The sequence below is a fragment of the Vanessa cardui genome, chromosome 5 (genome assembly GCF_905220365.1).
Source record: "Vanessa cardui chromosome 5, ilVanCard2.1, whole genome shotgun sequence".
Taxonomy (NCBI): Eukaryota; Metazoa; Arthropoda; class Insecta; order Lepidoptera; family Nymphalidae; genus Vanessa; species Vanessa cardui.
Genome location: NC_061127.1, coordinates 9,702,668 through 9,723,723, shown reverse-complemented (window position 1 = coordinate 9,723,723; position 21,056 = coordinate 9,702,668). Strand labels below are relative to the sequence as shown.

The 21,056-nt window shown below is 34.1% G+C and overlaps 1 protein-coding gene across 1 annotated transcript; it reads right to left on the bottom strand.

Moving 5' to 3' along the window:
• Positions 1 to 318: 318 nt before the first annotated feature.
• LOC124529577 (meiosis regulator and mRNA stability factor 1) lies at positions 319 to 20,324 on the bottom strand. The gene is made up of 17 exons (XM_047103350.1): positions 19,924 to 20,324; positions 19,625 to 19,785; positions 19,402 to 19,545; positions 18,560 to 18,720; positions 18,356 to 18,473; positions 17,453 to 17,637; positions 8,823 to 8,982; positions 8,095 to 8,242; positions 7,449 to 7,627; positions 5,744 to 6,327; positions 5,484 to 5,659; positions 4,894 to 5,029; positions 4,626 to 4,731; positions 3,518 to 4,544; positions 3,146 to 3,321; positions 2,823 to 2,922; positions 319 to 2,609 (listed from the first exon to the last, which is right to left on the bottom strand). Exons 1-17 carry the CDS (start codon positions 20,048 to 20,050, stop codon positions 2,572 to 2,574), a joined length of 3,726 nt encoding a protein of 1,241 aa, XP_046959306.1. The 5' UTR covers positions 20,051 to 20,324; the 3' UTR covers positions 319 to 2,571.
• Positions 20,325 to 21,056: the final 732 nt, after the last annotated feature.

Here is a 21,056-nt window from a genome sequence, read left to right as displayed (position 1 = left end):
TTAGACACTAAAATTGTATGTTTTTTATATCAGTTTAAAAATATCAACAAATACAATGCAAATGTTAATATAATAAACTGCATTCATACTGCAGCATAAATGTTTGTTGATTGAGACCAAATAGCTACCTGATTAAGCTACAGAGCTCATGACCAATTTTACTGTCAAAAAAGTCTCATTTAAGACAAACAATTAAATCTCTAAAATTGAATTGTTCTTTCTGCAGTGGTATTGTTTTTGATTCATCACAAATATATCACATGTACAGACTGGTCAAAATTTGAATAGAAGGGCTTTTAAACTCAATGAAAGAATATATCAAAAAATAACATTTATTTTCCAACACTACATTCATTTCATGCAATTATGACGAGATACAATTTCCATACGTACACCGATTCACTAGTTGGAAACTATAACAAGAAATTAAAGATCACAGAACGACGAAGACGTAGAAAATAATACTAACATCTTCACTTACTGTACTTGAAAACCTTATTCTACCTTACCCTTATAAATTTAAAACTTTGTTATTGGTCACGAAAGTAAAAACAACATTGGATTAATTAAAAGTATCTAACTTATCTGCTACAGTCTCATGAAATTCAATTCACATAAAGGGTATTGTGACGATCGAATTCCATTTAAAATAAGAATAAATTTCAATATATAGTCACAAAGATAAAATTACTTAAATAGAATCTGCAGCAGAAATACATTATAAGTTTTGTCTTAATTATAATATAGATAATATAATTATTGGACAGGTGGTTTCATTTAGTGTTTCATTTGAAATGCAGACTGGCAGTGTTACAATAAATATAATTGCATTAAATAAATATACTCGAAAACATATGCAAGGGCCTGCTTACATAAGGCTGATGTAAATAACTATTAATTTTATAATCATTAATGTAGTGTAAAGCATCAATGTCGCGGTTCCACATTAATTCTACTATACAAAGATTCGAGTAACGACAACCTTGTAAATAAATGTGCTTATTGATTTTTGTACCAATCAATAAGATATGTACATAATATACATAAAAATTATTTTCGTATGCCTCTTTTAATTTTTTTAAGTGATATATTTATTGGTACGTAAATATCACAATTAATTTGATAGCTAAATAAATGATTGCACATTTACTTACACTAACATTATTTGTATCTCTTAGTTGATAAAAAAAAAACTTATAATCCTTAATAATATACTTATTCTTTTTTTACAGTTTTTGATTCTAGTCATATAACACTACTTAAAATAAACAACGGCAATCATTTGAAACAAATTTTTAGATTGACCGTTATTAAAAATAATATTTAAATTATCCTAAAAATATGATCCAAATTCTTATAAAAATATATGTACTTAAGCTATTAATGTGGAACGACGGATTGTACTGTAAAATGTCCAAAATAAAAACCATCATTGCACTTCAGGCACAAGCATATTCTTACAAAGCAATATCACTCACTATACAATACTTTTATAAAACATTTGAACATCTATAATTGACTCTTACATTGTAAGTTTGATGGGTAATTGTAAGAATTCTTTGAAATAAAGTCTATAAATTTTATTGCAATATATAATATTCTACATACAAATAATAAAAATGTTGTCTTCTTAAATTATAAATTCGATAGTGACATTTTGACGATTCTATTTATTAATTACACAACATGGATTTAAACTAAGTCATATAAAGCCAAATTAAAGTATAATTATGTTATGTACTTGTACAATCATTGGAGATCAAATATCAAAGGATAAAATTCTAAAAAATTAACATTTTTAAAGATTATTATTGTACTTTGAAAGAGCATTCGAAAAATGTTATAAGCGCTACTATATATGTCCGAATTAACAATTATTAGGCTCCGGCGGGCTGCATGATATGTAAGAGAGCAAGACCAACAGAAATAACACGAGACAAATATATTGCAAAGGCCTATAAATAGAGTTTAGAATCCTGTTTAATTCATCGCTTATAAAAATTTAATTTTTAAATATTGCAGATAATTTATTACAAGACTTTTAAATAATATTTCACTGTATACATTGTATGTATGTCAGACAAATACATACTAATACTGACTTGTTGCGTACTATACATTAAAATCTAGTGAAACAGATTCTTAAATTAAATATTACACATGTTAAATGTCAAATGATAAAATAAAGATTGGATAGAATTTAGGATATATTCGTAAATTTTAGCCAACCTCGGATAAATACAAATAAATTTAAATGTATCACTGCAGAGCTATTGAAATAATTAAGCGCCATTTTTTTTTTTTTACAAACTAGAACTAACTTAATTTGCACATTCCTTGCACTTGATAACATTTTACGAACGCGAGAAGATTTTCTTAACCTAAATAAACACACAAAAATATACGCCATCTAAAACATTATTGTTATAGACATCACATTTATTAGGACTCTTATTTTAGTCTGGAGATAAAATTCGTTGCGGCTCTGTGTTGACAGCTTTGGATCAGAACACATGCATTTTTATTATACACTATAATATTATTTTGGAATGCTTCGTAGGTGGGAACATTTTACGCTGCATCAAATTGAGCGGCCAAACGTGTGCGACCTAATGGAGAAATCGGTTCATAAATTAATTATCCAAATTTAATTATCTTATAAATTCAATTGAAGTTGGTTACATTAGACAATCTCAGTCTTGTCAAATGAGTAAGATGCATATTTTAAAATAAATGAATGATGATGATGTCTATTTATGCGATACTTTACTATAAAAAACTGAAATTATTTATGAATATTTAAATGATTAGTGATAACTTACGTTTATTATCTTGGCTCAGCAAAGCCGTGGGAGCCGGCAGAGCACTCGCGGGCGGCGAACACCAAATATTTGTATTAGGTGATTCAAACACGCGTGAACCCTGAAGACAATAATCAAAATGAAATGACGCTACTCATTTAGCTGTAAAATAAAACAACTGCATTGAGCGAACAAATTATTTCTTATAATTATTTGATTTAAAAAATAATCGAAGAAATATATTCTCATTTCAAAAGTAATACATAGTCTATATTTTTGTTGTTTACAAAAATTTTATTTACTTTATTATTATTGTAATTCTCGTATAAAAGGTGGTTTCTTACCTTCTGTCCTGGCGGCGTGTCATACACGGAATAATCTTCCACTGCGCATCGGACAGGAGCCAAGTCACGGCGTTGCGGTAGTGTGACTCCCGCAGCAAGTTTCCATAACCCTTCGCCATCAGTTTCGATAAACACAGCGCGGTGCTGGCGAAGGAAGCTTACTGCGGCTTCTAAATCTGAGGGCATTGTATTTGAATTACTAAACAATCGATTTTCCAGTCAACATTTAGAGTACTTCAAAGATATATTTTCACGTGTATTAATAAAATGTACCTTACCAGTGATGGTAGTGGTCGCAAGTTTATATTAATTTTACTTTGTCTACGTTATTAAAAACTTAGTAAATATAGTATATCAATTAATTTGACTTACCTAACTCTGCATTAAGGAACGAGAGGCCATAACGTTTCGAATACTCGATGACGATTTCCATGACAGGAAGCGGCCCCGAGCGATCGGATAGGATTTGTGCGATACGCCACACGGTGCGCCAAGTCGCCGTCAGGCATACTTGACGGTCGCATATTTCTAAGACACCGGATGCAGTGAGGCTGTTGAGGTCCGGGTCGGCGCCGCAGAGGCCGCGGAAAGCGGTGACGAAGTACTCCTCCGTCGAGCCGCGAGCGACGCTGCGGTCTGCGGACAGCACCGCGCACGCGGCCAGCGCCGAGCTCGCCCAGCGCGCCGTGTCCTCCGCTAACTGCACGATCCCCCCCTCCACGAACCCGCCCGCGGCGTACACGAGCGCTTCAATCGAAGTCTTGTCTAGCATGTCCGGCTGAGGAGGCGCCCCGAACTGCGCCGCGTAGCGCGCCGGCAGCGCTGTCAGCGCCACGGGGACCAAAGCCCGCAGCCGCTGAGTCAGCACGGCTCGGGCCGCTCTCGTGGCCAAGCGCACGCTGCGCTCGCCCGAGGGCTCGCAGTATACGGTCACCGCTTCCGGTATCAACTCGAATAGCTCGACGAGTTTAACGCAACCGTAGTGAGCGACGCGCAGCTGCCGGCCGAAGTGAGCGTGGTACGCAGGCACGAAACGGGAGAATTCCATTCTCAGATTGGGCGTGTAGCAAAGCAGTTCGACCGCTTGTACCGCGAATTGGACGGTGCGCGCTCTCTCCTCGGGGGTTGGGGTTCGGCGAGGCAGCGATACGGTCCCGTCGGGGCCGATTACGACGCTCTGTGGGGCCACTCTCTCCATGAGCTCCTCGATAGTGCAGACTCCGTAGTCGACGGTCGAGAAGGGCCGACCGATGGTAGCTTGGTACAATTCGGGGATATCGTGAAGCATGATCGTTCGACCCGGTTGAGCCTTTAGTACTTTCAGAAGATCCGATGTCCAGCGTCTCCCTTGCGCTGCCGCGGAAATCGTTATCACACGGTATGATCCGGATCCCAGAACCTGCAAGTGTTAAATCACAATTTTATAATGACTCTACTCGAGATTAGACCAATAAGTTCTTATAAATATATTAGAGCTAACCACGATAGTGTTGCCAAGGGCCGATAGTAAATCTGGGAGTTTTGTGAATCCATAGTCAGCGACACGGCACTGACGACCAAAATGATGGTGAAATGCGGGTATGAGTCTGCAAAAGCGAAAAAATTAAAATAACGTACAATATCATTCAATCTTACCTATTAACATGAAAAGCCCTAATGCAGACGACAATACGTGAAGTATTTACCGATTACATGAACATTCGAATGTACACAAGCATATATGCAAGCGTGTATATGTTTATACGTACTTGCTAAACGGAATGGAGCAGCGGGGAGCAGTGCGGAGTAGATCTATGAGTTCCCTCTCGAATAGAGCCAGCATGGGTTCAAGGGCCGGTGCGGTGCGAGGCCGGTCACGTTCACCGCTGGAGCGAGATGTCTCACCTGTACGAAGAATTTAACAATTAAATGTATGTAAGACTAGAGTCGAGATGGCCCAGTGGTTAGAACGCGTGCATCTTAACCGATGATTGCAGGTTCAAACCCAGGCAAGCACCGCTGTTTCATGTGCTTAATTTGTCTTTATAATTCATCTCGTGCTCAGCGGTGAAGGAAAACATCGTGAGAAAACCTGCATGTGACAAATTTCATAGAAATTCTGCCACATGTGTATTCCACCAACCCGCATTGGAACAGCGTGGTGGAATATGTTCCAAACCTTCTCCTCAAAGGGAGAGGAGGCCTTTAGCCGAGCAGTGGGAATTTACAGGCTGTTGTTGTTGTATGTAAGACTACCAGAAGTAGTATCAGAATGCAAGATAATTTAATTATGGAAGAAACTCATGGAATCACATGGATTTACTTAAAGTTCAAATTCAGACTAGTTTTATTTACTCACTCAGATAACTAAGCGAAGGCGGCGAATCAGCCCGGGCGATTCGCCATGTGAGATGGCGTGATGGACTATCCTTGACTTCCAGATTAGGGATGCTGCGAAGGAGCAACTCTAAAGCGACACCACGTCGAGCGTCTGCCACTAGTGGCGGGAATACGGCCTCATAACATTCCACGAAACTGTAAAGCGCAATACATTTTAGAATATATTTAATAACACTGAAACGTTCTAGATATATGTGAACACATTCTAGATATATTTACCTAAGCAACGGCAATATCCCTCCATGATTCTCCAGTATAATTTGGGTGTTCTTCGCCAAAACCGCTATCTCCATAAAGACAGGCTGCAGGATCCGGCTCCCATCCTCGTGGCCTGTATTCATGAGGGCGTGTATGTGGCACTTCCAGGGGGCCTCCTCGGTCTCCGAGTTGGCGACGGGCGTGTGGTCGACGAGCTGGACCATGCGGCCGAAGCCCTCGTGGATGAGGACCGTGTCCTTGACCTTTGCGATGTCCGAGGTCGTGAGCGCGCAGCAGTGTCGGCTTGCGTAGGCGTCGCGCAGGCGCAGTAGCGGCAGCGTGTGGTTCTTTTGGTCGAGCAGGATGGCGCGCAGGCGCATGCGCAGTACGTCTAGGTTGGGCGCGGGCGAGGGCCGGCCCAGCGACAGCTCGAGCCGCCGCCCCGCCCACTGGCTGTCGAGACGGCGCTTGTGCACGCGCGCGATGGCCAGACGAGCGTCCCACTCCGAGCGCAGCACGACCGTCGCCAGCGGACCCTCGCCCGCCGCCCAGATCGACACGCGGACCACGGGCACGTACTGGTTGAATAACTTCGTCAGCATTTCCTGAGAGCGCAGAATGAAAACATATTTGTTTTACAATTACAATCAATGATGTTCTAGTAAACAGATATGTTACTAACTCGCAAAAAGTGAAGACTAGAAAACGTCCTAATATCTCCTGCGAACGCAGAATGAAAACATTTTTGTTTTACATTATGTTACAATCAATGATGTTGTAGTAAACAGATATGTTATTAATGCAAAAAGTGAAGACTAGAAAACGTCCTAATTGGGACGTTTACCTTTAGTTGTTTTACGTAGTAATACGTTATAATACATCATAATTACGTAGTTATACGTTTTGCGTAATCAAAACATCTAGTTATCCCTTTTACTTATTGTTTTTATCAAGCTATCCTTTTTACTTTTACCGAAATGTAAAAATAAACTAAAATAAACGGTCCCCGGCGCGTCACACATTTTTCTGTTGTTTAGTATGGATAAAACATATCTGTTTATTGGAATATCATTAAATATGAGACAACATCACATACATTACTCTGATCCCAATGTAAGTAGCTGAAGCACTTGTGTTATGGAAATCAGAAGTAACGACGGTACCACAAACACCCAGACCCAAGACAACATAGAAAACTAATGGTAATCTACATCGACTCGGCCGGGAATCGAACTCGGAGCCTCAGAGTGGCGTACCCCTGAAAACCGGTGTACACACCACTCGACCATGGAGGTCGTCAGAACATCATTGGTTACAATAAATATGAGACGATAGAAAAATGTTTTTGCTAGGGAAAAAATAATTATATATTACTTTTTGCAAAATAAAATCCATGATTTAAATAGCACGTCGGCAAAATTCGTAAAACCGATCACATCCGAATTGAGTAGGCTATCCCCAATTATCAAAATTTTATTTCTCATATGAATATGATCTTTGTACAAACGTAATAACTTGTAATATCATATGACCTAATATATTCGTCAATTTGACGCGTCGATTTACATGCACTTGCTTTCTCTGACGCGTGAATCTATAGCGACGAATAGCGTCGAATGGCGCGATAGGGAGCTCTTTCTATTGGTCGTGTAAATCGGCAGTAATCGGTTTTATTTTCATTCCATTGCATTTTCCGATGCTACATCTAATTTGTGTCGTACTGTACCTGTAAGACGATCGGTTCGTAGGGCGGCAGGTTGGAGACGGTTAGCTCGGCGGTTGACTCGAGCTCGGCCTCGCTGTGCTCGCTGAAGCTCGCCGACGAGTTCCACGGGGACGCGGCCCGACGGCTGTCGTCGCCGCTGTTGCTGGACGAGCAACCCGACCGGTCCAGGTTCACAGTACCTGGTTTTGTTATGAAGACATCGTGTTAAATACATTATTTAGTTTACTTTATTTAAAATAATGTGTTATCTATTATGTGCTCACTACTACCTATTTGATATAAATCCGAAATTTAAAAAATATTAGAAGATTCTTAATACCGTCAAATGCGAACTATTATGCTCCTTGATTTTACAATTTACCGAAACGAATCGATACAAAGTATGGCCGTTCGTGGGAAGTACCTATATCTGATCCAAAAACAGTTCAGTGAATTATCAAAGACCATTGAGTTAGGAATTCAATTGAATTGCGTTAATTTAATGTATTTTTAAAATATGACAATAAATAGTGTGAAACTTTATCATTATCCCGTCTACCAATAAACTAATGATCGTTTCGCATAACATCGTATGTGTGCGTGTGCGTGTGTGCGCGTGCGTGTTTGCGTGCGTGCGTGCGTGCGTGTGTGTGTGTGTGGTAGCTACCATGCGTGCCGCGGATCTTGCGCGGGCGCGGCGCGGGCGGCGGGCAGAAGTCCAGCGGCGGCGGCGTGGCGGCGGGCAGCTGCTGCAGCGCCAGCGCCCACTCGCTCGACACGCAGCGAGACCTCTCCGGGGGAGCGGTTGATAAATGCTAATATACATAATACATTTTTAGTTATAATTTTTTTTCATTTAAGGCAAACATAGATGATGTTGAATCCAATATTAATTTGTCAGATATAAGTTAATAATTAATATATTTTATTAGTATTGTAAGTTATAACTAAGCATACGCTTAACAGTTGGCGCTAGTATACTTTTAGTTGAAATTTTCTTTCGACAAAAACCGTGTAGGTGAAATATCAAAAAAATCATAGTCGATACTTTTAGACTTTTAATTTATTATCACAGAAACAAAAAAATAACTATTTTTAATATTTTCCAGTTAAATTAACGTTAATAAATACGAATTAGAATTTTTGATAATAATATTATTTTATAACAAAATAAAAGCAATACATTATTTTCGAGAAATTAACTCTAATTAAACTGAAACTAGAATTGTTAACAATAATAATAACACAATTAACTTGGGTTTGGGACATCAACGCGTCCCTTTTATAAAAAAAAAATCAATATATTCATTCCGAAAAAATAACTAATGAAACCACTGAATGATAATTATAAAATATTTGCGATTTCTCGAACAGCTGCATAACGTCGTAACCGACCTGTGCTACTGGCTGCACAAATTGCGGTTGCGCCCTCGGCTGCACGGGCGCGGTGCTGTAACCCTCGTCGCTCGAATAAGTCGGCTGGAATGCACTGCGCGCATATCGGGTGCTTATCTTTCGTCCGAATACATCCTCGCCATCCATACGTTTTAAAGCTCTAGAATACAATTAAACATTACATTATTTAACATACATATTAACATAAAAAACATATTTGAATCTTACATTACATTATTTAACATACATATTAACATAAAAAACATATTTGAATCATATTAAGTGACTTTTTTCGTTCTAAAATCTCATTAAATGTTGTTTAATATAACATCTTCATATTGCTGAAAGCAGTTGAATGACTATTAATAAGCTATTTTGACTTAATTTAACAAATAAGTATGATACATACATTATGTATTACAATTCTATTACATATATAAATACGAAATCTAAATCTAGACTAGTGAACTTAAAGTAACAACTGGCTTTCTTGCTTGCTTGTAAAAGCTTACTTGCATAAATTAGAAATCGATTTTTATAGATGGGAAAAAATATATAGTTTTATATAGTAATAGCGTAAATCGATTTTGGAACGATAGTTGCAGATAAAAAAACGGTTATAGTCCCATTATGAAGAGCTACAGCCGTCGACGAGGAGAAAATTAAAGACGATTTTTTAGTGCAATTTACTAAATTGATACTATTTAACAAAGATTTAGTTTTAGAAAGAGGAAAACTACTTGAAATCTAAAAACTTTTTGAATAAAGTTTCGCGGGCGACCTACTAGCGTTTTATTAACAGTTTTTCTGTTAAAAGTTTATAATACCTATTGCATAGTTACACTAAGCAATGTCTTCATCGTTCGAATGCCACTGTACCGGTGACAGAGATGTCGATGTAATTGTTATTTCTGTACAACGATTATAAGTAAATTCTGAATTTTAAATAAAATGCTAAACACGACACATGTGTAGGTTTTGTTTTTCTTTATATCCTTATAATACTAATAGTAAAATACAAGATAATGTTTTGCAAAAATAGTAGCAATTTTTTATTGTATTACTAAAAAAGAAAAATCTTTAGAGAACTAGAATTCGAAGAATCGCCAATAATGTTTCTATAGTGATATACTTCATTACTATGAAATAAAAATCGAAATAATGTAACCGAAATGAAACATACACTAACAAAGTTTACTAGAAACTAACTACGCAGGATATATTATGGGGCAAACGAACGCATACGAATACGGGAAGGAAAACATTTAATATTTCCGTAAGTGCCTTACTGAGGCGAGGAAGTGTACATAAAAACTCTACTGTGTGTCTTTATTATATATTCCTTATAATGAGAATAGCCCTATTGGCCCAACCTTTCAAAAGGCAGGTGGGTAGGAATCCTAAACCAATCAATATATGTTATTTATTAATATGCCTGTATTTATTAAGTAGATAAATAATAAAACACGTTTTAAGTAGGAAATTCTTAGAGGAACGGATTAGACTTATACCTACTGAGTACACGGTTCAGTGACCACTAAAGAGCCTTCAGCGTTAGTTCAGCGAGCTGTAACTATCAATTCGTTCAAGATAAACAAATAAAAAAATACTAGCGGTCGATCGATTAATCAACAAAGTACTTGTTGAGATATAAAAATAAATAACAATTTCGATAATTGGACGTTTTATCAATTTACTCGAACAACTGCAGATATTCCAATTAGTTACTGCATAATATTATACATTTATATCTTTCAAATTTAAAATTTTAACGTTTCAATAATTAATTTCGATACATTAAAAAAAGCGCTTTAATTAAATGTATTTGAAGTCAAGTTTAGTTCAAGAACCCATCCATCGATAGACCAAGAGGAAACTAGTAGGAACTTTTTTAATAGTATATAAATGAAAACTTTTTATTAAAATGACGTACTACATGTCACACCAACATCATACCAGATACTGATGTACAATATAACATAGGTATATAATATGTATTTAAAGAGGGACTAGGTACGTGTAAAATGCAGGTTTTGGAGAACGTTTAGTATAGTTTTTTTGGTCCGAAGGGAAGGGGAAAGGGCGTCATGCGTGTCAGCTGCCAGCTGTCAGCTACGTGAGAGCAATAAAACCTCACACGATAAAGTTACAACCTTTTTTTTCGATTTAACAAAATCTTTAAATTTGGAATCTTTTATTAATATGGAACGTTCTATTACGTCAGATACGTCACTATTCACACGTACACAGACCGACATATACAAGCGAATATCTGGCACCGGAATATTTCTTTTTTTGTGTAATTTAAGTTATCCTGAATAATATACATATTTCTTTACAGAACGTGCATCGGTCAGAATAACATAAATAAAATGATAATTATTATTCATAGTTGATATAACTTTGTACATTAAAATGTAACTCACAGTAGTTATTCATTATAATCGACCGTGTTGTACATGTAGTAATTTACAAAGGAACGTCATCAAAACATCTAACCGCTGGCCATGGGTCTCACCTCTTCAACAGACGGTTTGGTGCTAATTCACCACTGTTTTCTAATGCGGGTTGGTCGATACACATGTGACACGCTTTCAAGTTTAATCCAACAAACTATTATTTACGATGTTCTCTTTGGAAAACAATTTAAGCAGACATGCAGACTTGCGTTTGTCGGATTCGAATGCGCTACCTTCGCAACCTCTTATCAAACCTAAGTTGTATACCAGATTTATTATTCATATTTCTGGTTCAAAGACATCATAAATGTAATTCTTTACTAATAATAAAACTCTAAACGAATCACAGTAGGTGACTATGAAATATTTTCTGTTACATATTTTTTATTTCGTATCATGAAAGTGCAACGTCTATAATATATTCATCGTGTCTGACGCGATTAACATGTTTTCTAGAGGTTAGCATGAATCAGTAAACATAACTACATTAACGCCAAGTATTAAAATACAAAAACGTTTCTATTATCGCGTCTTATGATATAAACATCATTGTTTATCTATTAAGATATGCGTTTTACGATAAATACTAATCTATTAATAGAAATCTCTATAAATATACGCATAGAAATAAACATTTGATTAACATAATTAAATCTATATTAATGTTATTAATTCGAAATTAACCCCGTTTGTGTGTCTGGTGCTCTCCAATGGCAGAATCAATGAACCGAAATTGATGAAATTATATGTGAAGCTAGATTGAATTTCAAGGAAGGACATATTGTAAATTGAAGTTTAAATCTAGCAGATTTTCATCCGAAACAGGCAGGTATCCTCACAATGTGCTCTCGTCGCCGAGCACGAAATTAAATATAAACACAGATTACGTAGGTACGTAGGTATGAATTGTACTGTTATGTATAATGATTAAACTACTGGCTCACGTCGCGTCGGCACCAACTTACCATGTAATATTATCTCATTTACGAATATTAAGTGCAAATTAGCTAACAGTTAAGGCTATTTATCAAATATTCGTCGTGCTCTCAAATTTACAATGAAGTTAAATAAACTATAGCGTTTATAGTCGGCGCTAATAGTCGTTCTTAAAGAAACGTTCGCGAACCAACGAACCTGCTAAATATTTAGTGCTACCTTTGAGAGACAGGTACAATTCGATTTTGTGACATACATTTTTTAATCGAGTGATGTTAAGTAAGACCAACTTCTTTCTTTACAGCTGATAGCAATCTAAGGACACTTTCAAATTTTCTGAAGTTATTTTTAAGAAGAAAGAAGAATTACGAAATTGACAATCGTTACTTTTCCAGCTGTTTTTCGTTCGAAGGAGTATTTAAGCCTTTTTTGATTTAATTTAATTTATAACGTTTGCTACCCTTTATACGTGTCAAAAGATTACACTATGATATTTGCAATACGTAAATATAATTAAAAGAACACAGAACAGACTCTAATGCGAACCTACGTGATGTTTTTACAATAGTATAGTCAACACCTTAATTCAAGCTGAATAAGACTTTAATTAGCACAACGTATTTGGTCATTTCGTTAAGGACATGCATTTAGAACATATTTATGAAAATAGAAAGATTTACTGCGATACATACAGAGAGAAGAATGACTGTATTTTTTGTAACAAAGTTTAGTACCATGTTTTAGATACCGTTACAAATTTTGAAAATATAAATTAAACTGCTTACCCCGTGAGTAGCATCTTATGCTTGTTTTATGGCGACTTCATTAAATGCTTTCAAAGCTACACAATAAATACTTAAAATTCTACGTTTAAATATTATATAAATTAAAAAATAAACTATATAAATGTGTTCTTGCTTGTGCCTGGCGTTGCAATGGCCGATATAATTTCAATTTCATTCATGTATTTAATACATACATTTATGTGGGTAAATATAAAATACGTTAATAACGGAATATAATGCAACGTCTATACTTTCGAAATCGGAATAATGCCTTATATTTTTCCAAACTGATTATACTATAGTCACGAATATAATATTACTATTTACTCTTACGCCGAGTTCATAAACATTAAATTTAGTAAATCTTTTAATAAAAAATGCAAATAAAATCGCATTTGATTTTGTACTTTCTTTCCTCTTACTCATCACACACACAGGAAAACATCTTGTAAACACGAGCGTCACTCACACTAATGCACGCTGATGATAATTTAACGCTTCATAAATAAAATGTTTGAATCTAAAATTGAATTCTGGTCTCACGCGAATAACACACACTACGTGCAATACATTTGTGATAGACTAGGTACCTTTTTCGAGGATAGAACTACGTTCTTATCTTATGATTATTTCTTAAGCAAATTATAAAATAGAATAAGTATATTCCGATCGATCTATCCGTAAATTAGCACAAAATCTTATAATAGCTTTAACTATTTCTCTGTTCAAATATCATGCGGCATCTCCATACAATATTGTTTCAAATCACGTATAAACGGATTTTTTATTGTATAAAAGTAATTTTTATAATGGCGGGTAGTTATGCCTAAATATTGATATTTTTAACAATCAAAACTTACTTCTTGTTCAGTCATGTTTTTTATTCCTACAAAGAAACTTCAGGTAGATTGTATATTAAAATTCAAAGGATGTATTGTAATTTTAAACTTCGTTCGAAATTCAAATTTCAATTTAGGTAAGCATTTCGACCGCAAAAGGTCGAGTTTCGAAATAAACGGGAAGGGCATCCCATTAACGATTTTATATTTTTAGCGGACCATTATATTGTTCTATTTTTGAACTTACGTCAAGTTTATTAGGATATTTCTCAACTCTTACAAGGAAAGTATAAAAATAAAAAGTAACATTTGCAAATTGTTTTCTACTACATATATGTATTTAAATTTCAACGACTATGTGAACGCTGCATTATCAGATAACTCAGAAGTTTCAACTACCCTCAAATCATCGATTCAAAGTCAGCTGATTCAACTAAAGTTCACTGACCCCGTTCTGTATGTAAGAATGTGACACGTAATTAAAAATTATGGTTTCGTTATTTGTACTTGATTCATATTTGCATTTTTGTTAGTTATAATAGATTTTTTCAAAGTTATGATTAAATATGTTTGTATAATTCGTATAATTATTATTTTTTCTATAAAAAAAAAAAACAAAATTTATATTTTAAGTACATGTCAAAAATAATTTTATATATTAAAATATTATTATACGTATTTTGTTAATCTGTTTTGAAAACATTTCTAATCGATTCTAATACAACTTACAAGAGTAATCTTTCAAATCGACTCCATTATTATATTCTCTATTATTTATTACAAGATACTGTAATAATAGACGAATATATAATAAATATATACGTGTAATAAATGTACACGTTTTAGTACGTTACGATAATATACTATTAAGCAATATGACACGTATTTGCTACATATATTATGTTTATGGAGCGAATATTCCTCACTAGAAACCTTGATCTTGAACACACATAAATAACCTCTACGGAAACCTTGACAGGAAAAAATCGAATGAAAAACATATCAAGTGAGATTATAGGAAATAAGATTAAAAGAATAATACAAAATATGAGAGTTGTAGTTAGGGTAGGTCGGGCAATTGCTGCATTTTATGTGTGTGATTGCCAACAATACATTGGCGCTGTAAGAAACACTAACCATTCCTTACATTGCCAATGCGCCACCAACGTTGGGTACTATGTTTGGGTGTTAATTACTCAATCAAATAGCTTAGACGGATTTTGATGAAACTTATTCCAAGTCCAAGAGACAACTTATTACCTAAACTAGATTATTTATCACTATATACGAATATATACGTATACAAGAGGGAGAAAGCTAGTCTTTTTATGTATTATATATATAAGGAGCATCTCTTTTCTAAAGTGAGAAGTGGTCAACACTGCCCATAGACATTGGTGACGTACGAACTTTATAGGTTGGCGAACGAGCGAATGTGACATCAACATTAGGAACTAAGATGTTATGTTCCTTTTAACTATATACTTGACTGGCTCCCTCACCCTTCAAACAAAAACCCAACAATGCAAAGTGTTACTGTTTGGAGGTAGAATATATTATGAGTGGGTAGTACCCACACAAAGCACTACCAGTCTTAAAATATAAGTCTTAAAATAGCACGTTTACGTTATACTTACTTTCAGAACGAGTTGAATATATTATATTAATTTTATCTCTTACATACACTTTAAAATCGTTATTTTAATTTTAGATATCAATTAAAAGTGAGTCGCAATCAGTTGTAAAATCAAATCGACTGAGATAAAAAAAAATCTAGATTATTCGATAAATAGAAATTATTTACCGTAAATATGTTTAATTTTTTTTTTGTATGGTATATGTTGGCGGACGAGCATATGGGCCACCTGATGGTAAGTGGTCACCATCGCCCATAGACATTGACGCTGTAAGAAATATTAAGTATTCCTTAAATCGTCAATGCGCCACCAACCTTGGAAACTAAGATGTTATGTCCCTTGTGCCTGTAGTTACACTGGCTCAAGGGTCATAACATCATTACCCTTCAGACCGGAACACAACAATACCGAGTATTGTTATTTGGCGGTAGAATAACTGATGAGTGGGTGGTACCTACCCAGACGGCCTTGCACAAAGCCCTACCACCAAGTAAAAAAATATACTGCTATAAAATCAGAAAAAATTGTTCAAAGATATTTTTAGGCCTTAGATAATGTTTGACATAGTTTCTCAAAGTGTTAAGTGTCACGTCTCCCTAAAAAACAAAGAACCAATAAGCAAATCGCGACTACTAATAATGTAAGAACAACAAACAAACTTTCATTTGTTTCATTACATTTACATTATTAAGTACTTGGATAATGTAATTGATTTTGTTTTATATATAATACTAGTTGTTCCATTTTATCGTCGACGTCAGATATTTAGATAAAACAGGAGTGGATTCCTGTTTCGTAACAAATTTAATCAAAATCGGTTCACTGATTCTGTCGTGAAAGAACAACACAGAACGAAAAATTTTCTCATTTATATAAATAGCATCCATTTTTTAATTATCGCGACACTTCCTTTATCTATATTATAAATTATCTTTTACATGATCAATATTTTTTTTAATAACAGTTTTAAATCTAATTTTCTGCAAAATAAAAAATGTCCCGTTAAATCGACTTCAAGCGTATGACGAAAGATTCAAATTCGCGTTGTCCTCCTTTATGAATCTTGCTCACTTTCACTACTTAACTTTACAGTATTCGAATAAATATATCTGTAGCTTGGTGCTAAAAGGGCTGATGTCAATACAATTTGCCTTAACACATGTGCCTTTTTGAAATATACATACGTATACACATTTCAATTATTTTACGTAGACAATGTAGTTTTATATGTATTCGTTTAGAAATGCAGAATCCTCACAAATTTCTTAAGATTGCTATTGAAATTTATATCTGTCCTAAATTCAAAAAACGGAAGGAAAAAACGGGATAAAATTTTTCGAGTTAAGTTTTTTTTAAAGTAATTTATACATTAATTGGCAGGTTACATTCTCGATTATTTTTATAAAAATTAAAAAATTGAATAACGTTATTAAATAGTTGTAATATTTTTTTCCGTTTATTTCGACTACATTTTTTGTATTATTGGAATCTGTGTTACCATTTCTGAATACTTTTTCCGTGTATTTTAATATATACGGGAAATTTCCTATGCAGAATAAATTTATGGACCTAAGAAGTATTTATTCCGATAAAAAGTTCCTGCAGTTGTTTTCTCTGAAATATTTAATCAGAAAATAGGATTTCCATTTACTTTTTGCTATAATTATTGAAATGAATTAATAGTGTATAATTCATTTCTTTGTGAAAGGCCTTTCATTACTTTAACACAATTAACATTTTTATTATTAATAGCTAGCGATCCGTACCGAAATTTGTTTATTTACGACATCACATAAGAGACTTCTAAAATTATCAGTGTTTCGTTACTATATTCTCCATGTATCATATACAAAATCCTTACTCTCGAATCACTCTATCTCCTAAAAACCGCATCAAAATCCGTTGCGTAATTTTAAAGATCTAAGCACACACAGAGGTGAACGACTATGCAGTGATAATATAATATCGACTCACCTCGAAGCATGATCGGGTGTAGGAAATTTGAGCATCGCCGTAGAAGCGGTGACACGCAGGACTTTGCCCCCACAATTGTCGGCCAGTCTTCGGAGGCGCCTCGACACACGCTCCGGCGGTTGGTCCATCGGTAAATTCGCCACTTCCATTTCACATGTCGGCTCCTCTTCTTCCGTTTGACTCACCTATTATAATGAAAAAAAAAAAAAAAAATCCAGTCACAAAATTTTACTACTAAAGTTTCAAGGTCATTCAAATAACCATCAAATATAGTTTCTTATTTCATACATAATTTGTTAAACTTATTATATTACTTTAAGTTAGTCTATTTTTTTTATGGTATAATTTAGCGGACGTGCATATGGGCCACCTAATGGTAAGTGGTCACCACCGCCTATTGATTGATTGATTGAAGACACAGCCCAACCACCATGAAAATAAGGTTAAAAATAATGGGTCTTACTAGCAGCAATTGTAAACTCTTACTATAAAATTCAAACAAAGCATATTCGCTAAAGACAGGAATATCAATTGCATAAGCAATACAATATTGATTATGAAAACACATCCTAACATCATTAAGGACGAAAAAAAGCAACACCATTGAGAACATACTAATATAATTGCAATTGAGTAATTAACAATGCTTAAGTCTTTGCTAATATTAAAAAAAAGTAAATAGCTATCGAAGTAATGTATCTCTTAAAATATAGGTTAATTATTATGTTGTTATTTTATCATTTAGCTTTATTTGTTATGATCTTATAATTAGGTAAGATGGGATCCATTATTAATAACAATATAGGCAAAGGAAAACAGACTGTATCCCCTATTTTTAAATTACTACAAATGTATGGAACTTGAGAACAAACTTGAATATTGTAATTAAAAAAAAGTTAGTACCTTAGGATTCCTTGGCAGGTGTGCGGTCAGATCATTGTAACAATAATGAGAAGAGGCACAAGCGATTAAGGCGGATGAGGTGTTCTGTTTGTGTACCAATATCACTTCCATATTTTTCCTGATCAACAACAAACAATATTAATTCACAGAAATTTTTAATAAACAATACAAAACAAACAATATAATCTCACATCAAATACGAACCTATGCCTAAAATCACACAAATCTGCTGCAAAATTTATATCACCCGAGATCAATAACAAAGCAGCGGGAGCTGAATGTAACTCCCCGAATCTCCTCATACATTGCCTCAACTTTTCATCGGCAGCATTCTTTTGTGTCCCACAAACATGAATTAAACTAACCTAATGAATGAAAAGGAAAGAATTATTTACACTAGAATCCTTTCAATTAATTACAATACAATAATAAAAAGCTATACATTATTTTATGAAGAAAAAATAGCCTCTTATATGTCTTAAATATGGAACATTTAAAAATAGAATAATAGAAAAAAAATAGACAGTGGTTCAAATTATAAGGCTTCTGATTTATAAGAGAAAATTATAGTTTTAAGAATATCAACTATTTATTTAGTCAACTCATACAAACATACCTAAAGGAAACATTTATTTATTTATTTATTTATGTACCAACAGAATATACAGAGAATTATATACATGAAAAATGTGTACATTTACTGTTTCATAAATAAACTAAGATAAAATAAATAGTTGACATTATGGTTAAAACCATATACATTTATAACACTGTCCACTATGTAAACATATCATTTTCTATTTGTGTGTTGTCCTTACATGGCAATGCTGTGATAAGGTATACATATTGAATGTAAGTTTAGAGAGCCAATGTTATTGTGTTCAAAAGATTCTATAAATGGAAGCACTGGGTAAATTATCTATATATAGGTAATGTTACATACAACCATAAGGTGGCCTACTTGCTTATCTTTCACCTATTATAATTCAATAAAAATAAAAAAAACATACAAACATGAATTAAAATAATTTCAAAAATATATTTACTTGAGCATCATTAAGTTCTTGTAGTCGATTTGGAGATTCCTTTCTCACATCACACACCACAACAAAGTCCGCTTCACGTCGCCCTGTAAGAAATTTAGCTCGAATTGCGGCAACCACATCAATTGCAGAACAGCCCCGAGGCACCTATGATAATATTTTAATAAAATCATTTAATATTAAAATAAATTAATAAAATATTTTACAGTTTTATTATAATGTTTACCTGACAGTTTTCTATGTCCCAGAAAATTCCAACTGGCACAGAAACAGCTGTTCGCTGTTTATGATGTCGAAAACGTGATCGAACTCTCGCCCTCTCTGCTGGAAATACTCCGTCATCTCTTAAGCTACCGTTCATTTCGTCAGACGATTCATCTTCAATATCTAATAACAACATGATATACTTTTATCACATACAAGTATATACAATACAAACACTGAGAGTGGATTGGTGGCCGATATAATAGTTTTAAATCGATGCACCACATATGATACATATGTTCGTTGCATAATAATACTGACCTGTAATCCACAAACGAGGAGGTAATGGTATTTTCATTGCAGGGCTAGACACATTACTAGCTAGACCTTGAACAGAATGACTTCTCGTTTCCATGAGATTTCTCTCCGTACCCTTGATTAAGCTCATTGTACTCGTCGAAGTAATATCTTACCACAAAATTTATTATTATTCATAGATGTGAACAAAGCCTCAACCAAAAGTAGGCTATTTGAGCCCTAAATAACAACACGTAAACGAAACACGAAAAATAATATAAATACTTAAAATACTACATAAGGTGCTTAAATCGTATGGATTTGCGTCTAATAAAACAACTATATACAAAATGTAAAACAAATTTACACTTCGCTACGCCATTTCCACTTTCCACAGACTATGTCATTACAAAACACACGGTCAATCAACCAGCGACTATCAAGATTCATACTTGCCATACTGTAAAATATTTTACTCCTTAACATTTCGGGAAAATATTTTAAAATTTACATTAGTAAGTATAAAATATGGATATTTCGTAGAATATTTTTTGCAGAAACCTTCTATTAATGAAAATTTAAAAGCAGTTAATAGTACTATCCTTCTAATTTAGTTAATTTAAGTACTAAATAAGTTTTTGCATTTAATTCTTTATGTAGTTAAATATTAACTCCTGTTTTTTTTATTTTTCGGCGTGTAAGGAAGGAATTAGGTAAATAACAGAGATAGCGTAACATTTACAGTTCAAAGAAAAATAAATATTTAATTTTTATAATAATTTACAACAAAGAACAGCTTAAAATAAAATTTAGCGAAAGGCTAGTTAGGAATCATAAATAAAGTCGATAACATCATGTAAAAAATCAAAAAAATACGCGATAATATTGATATTCACTAATCACTGCAATAGTAAATATTTTACGTAATTTTATTTTCATCGAGTCGCAATACTGCTGTGAGATGATGCTATGACGCAGTATAAAACCAAAGAAAAGACGATGAAAAATAATATACATGAATAAAAATCATACTAAAACGAATTTTATTCATATAGTGTCCACTGTAGGGATATATTATTAATTTAGATGTTTGTTCCAATACAATATATAAAAAACCTAATTAATATATTCTATCTATCATATCCGTTGTCGTTGAA

Coding starts and splice junctions, on each gene's coding strand:
- LOC124529577 (XM_047103350.1), bottom strand. CDS start 20,050: ATGAGCTTAATCAAGGGTACGGAGAGAAATCTCATGGAAACGAGAAGT. Junction 19,786..19,923: donor TCCTCGTTTGTGGATTACAG/GTCAGTATTATT, acceptor TGTTGTTATTAG/ATATTGAAGATGAATCGTCT. Junction 19,546..19,624: donor GGGACATAGAAAACTGTCAG/GTAAACATTATA, acceptor ATATTATCATAG/GTGCCTCGGGGCTGTTCTGC.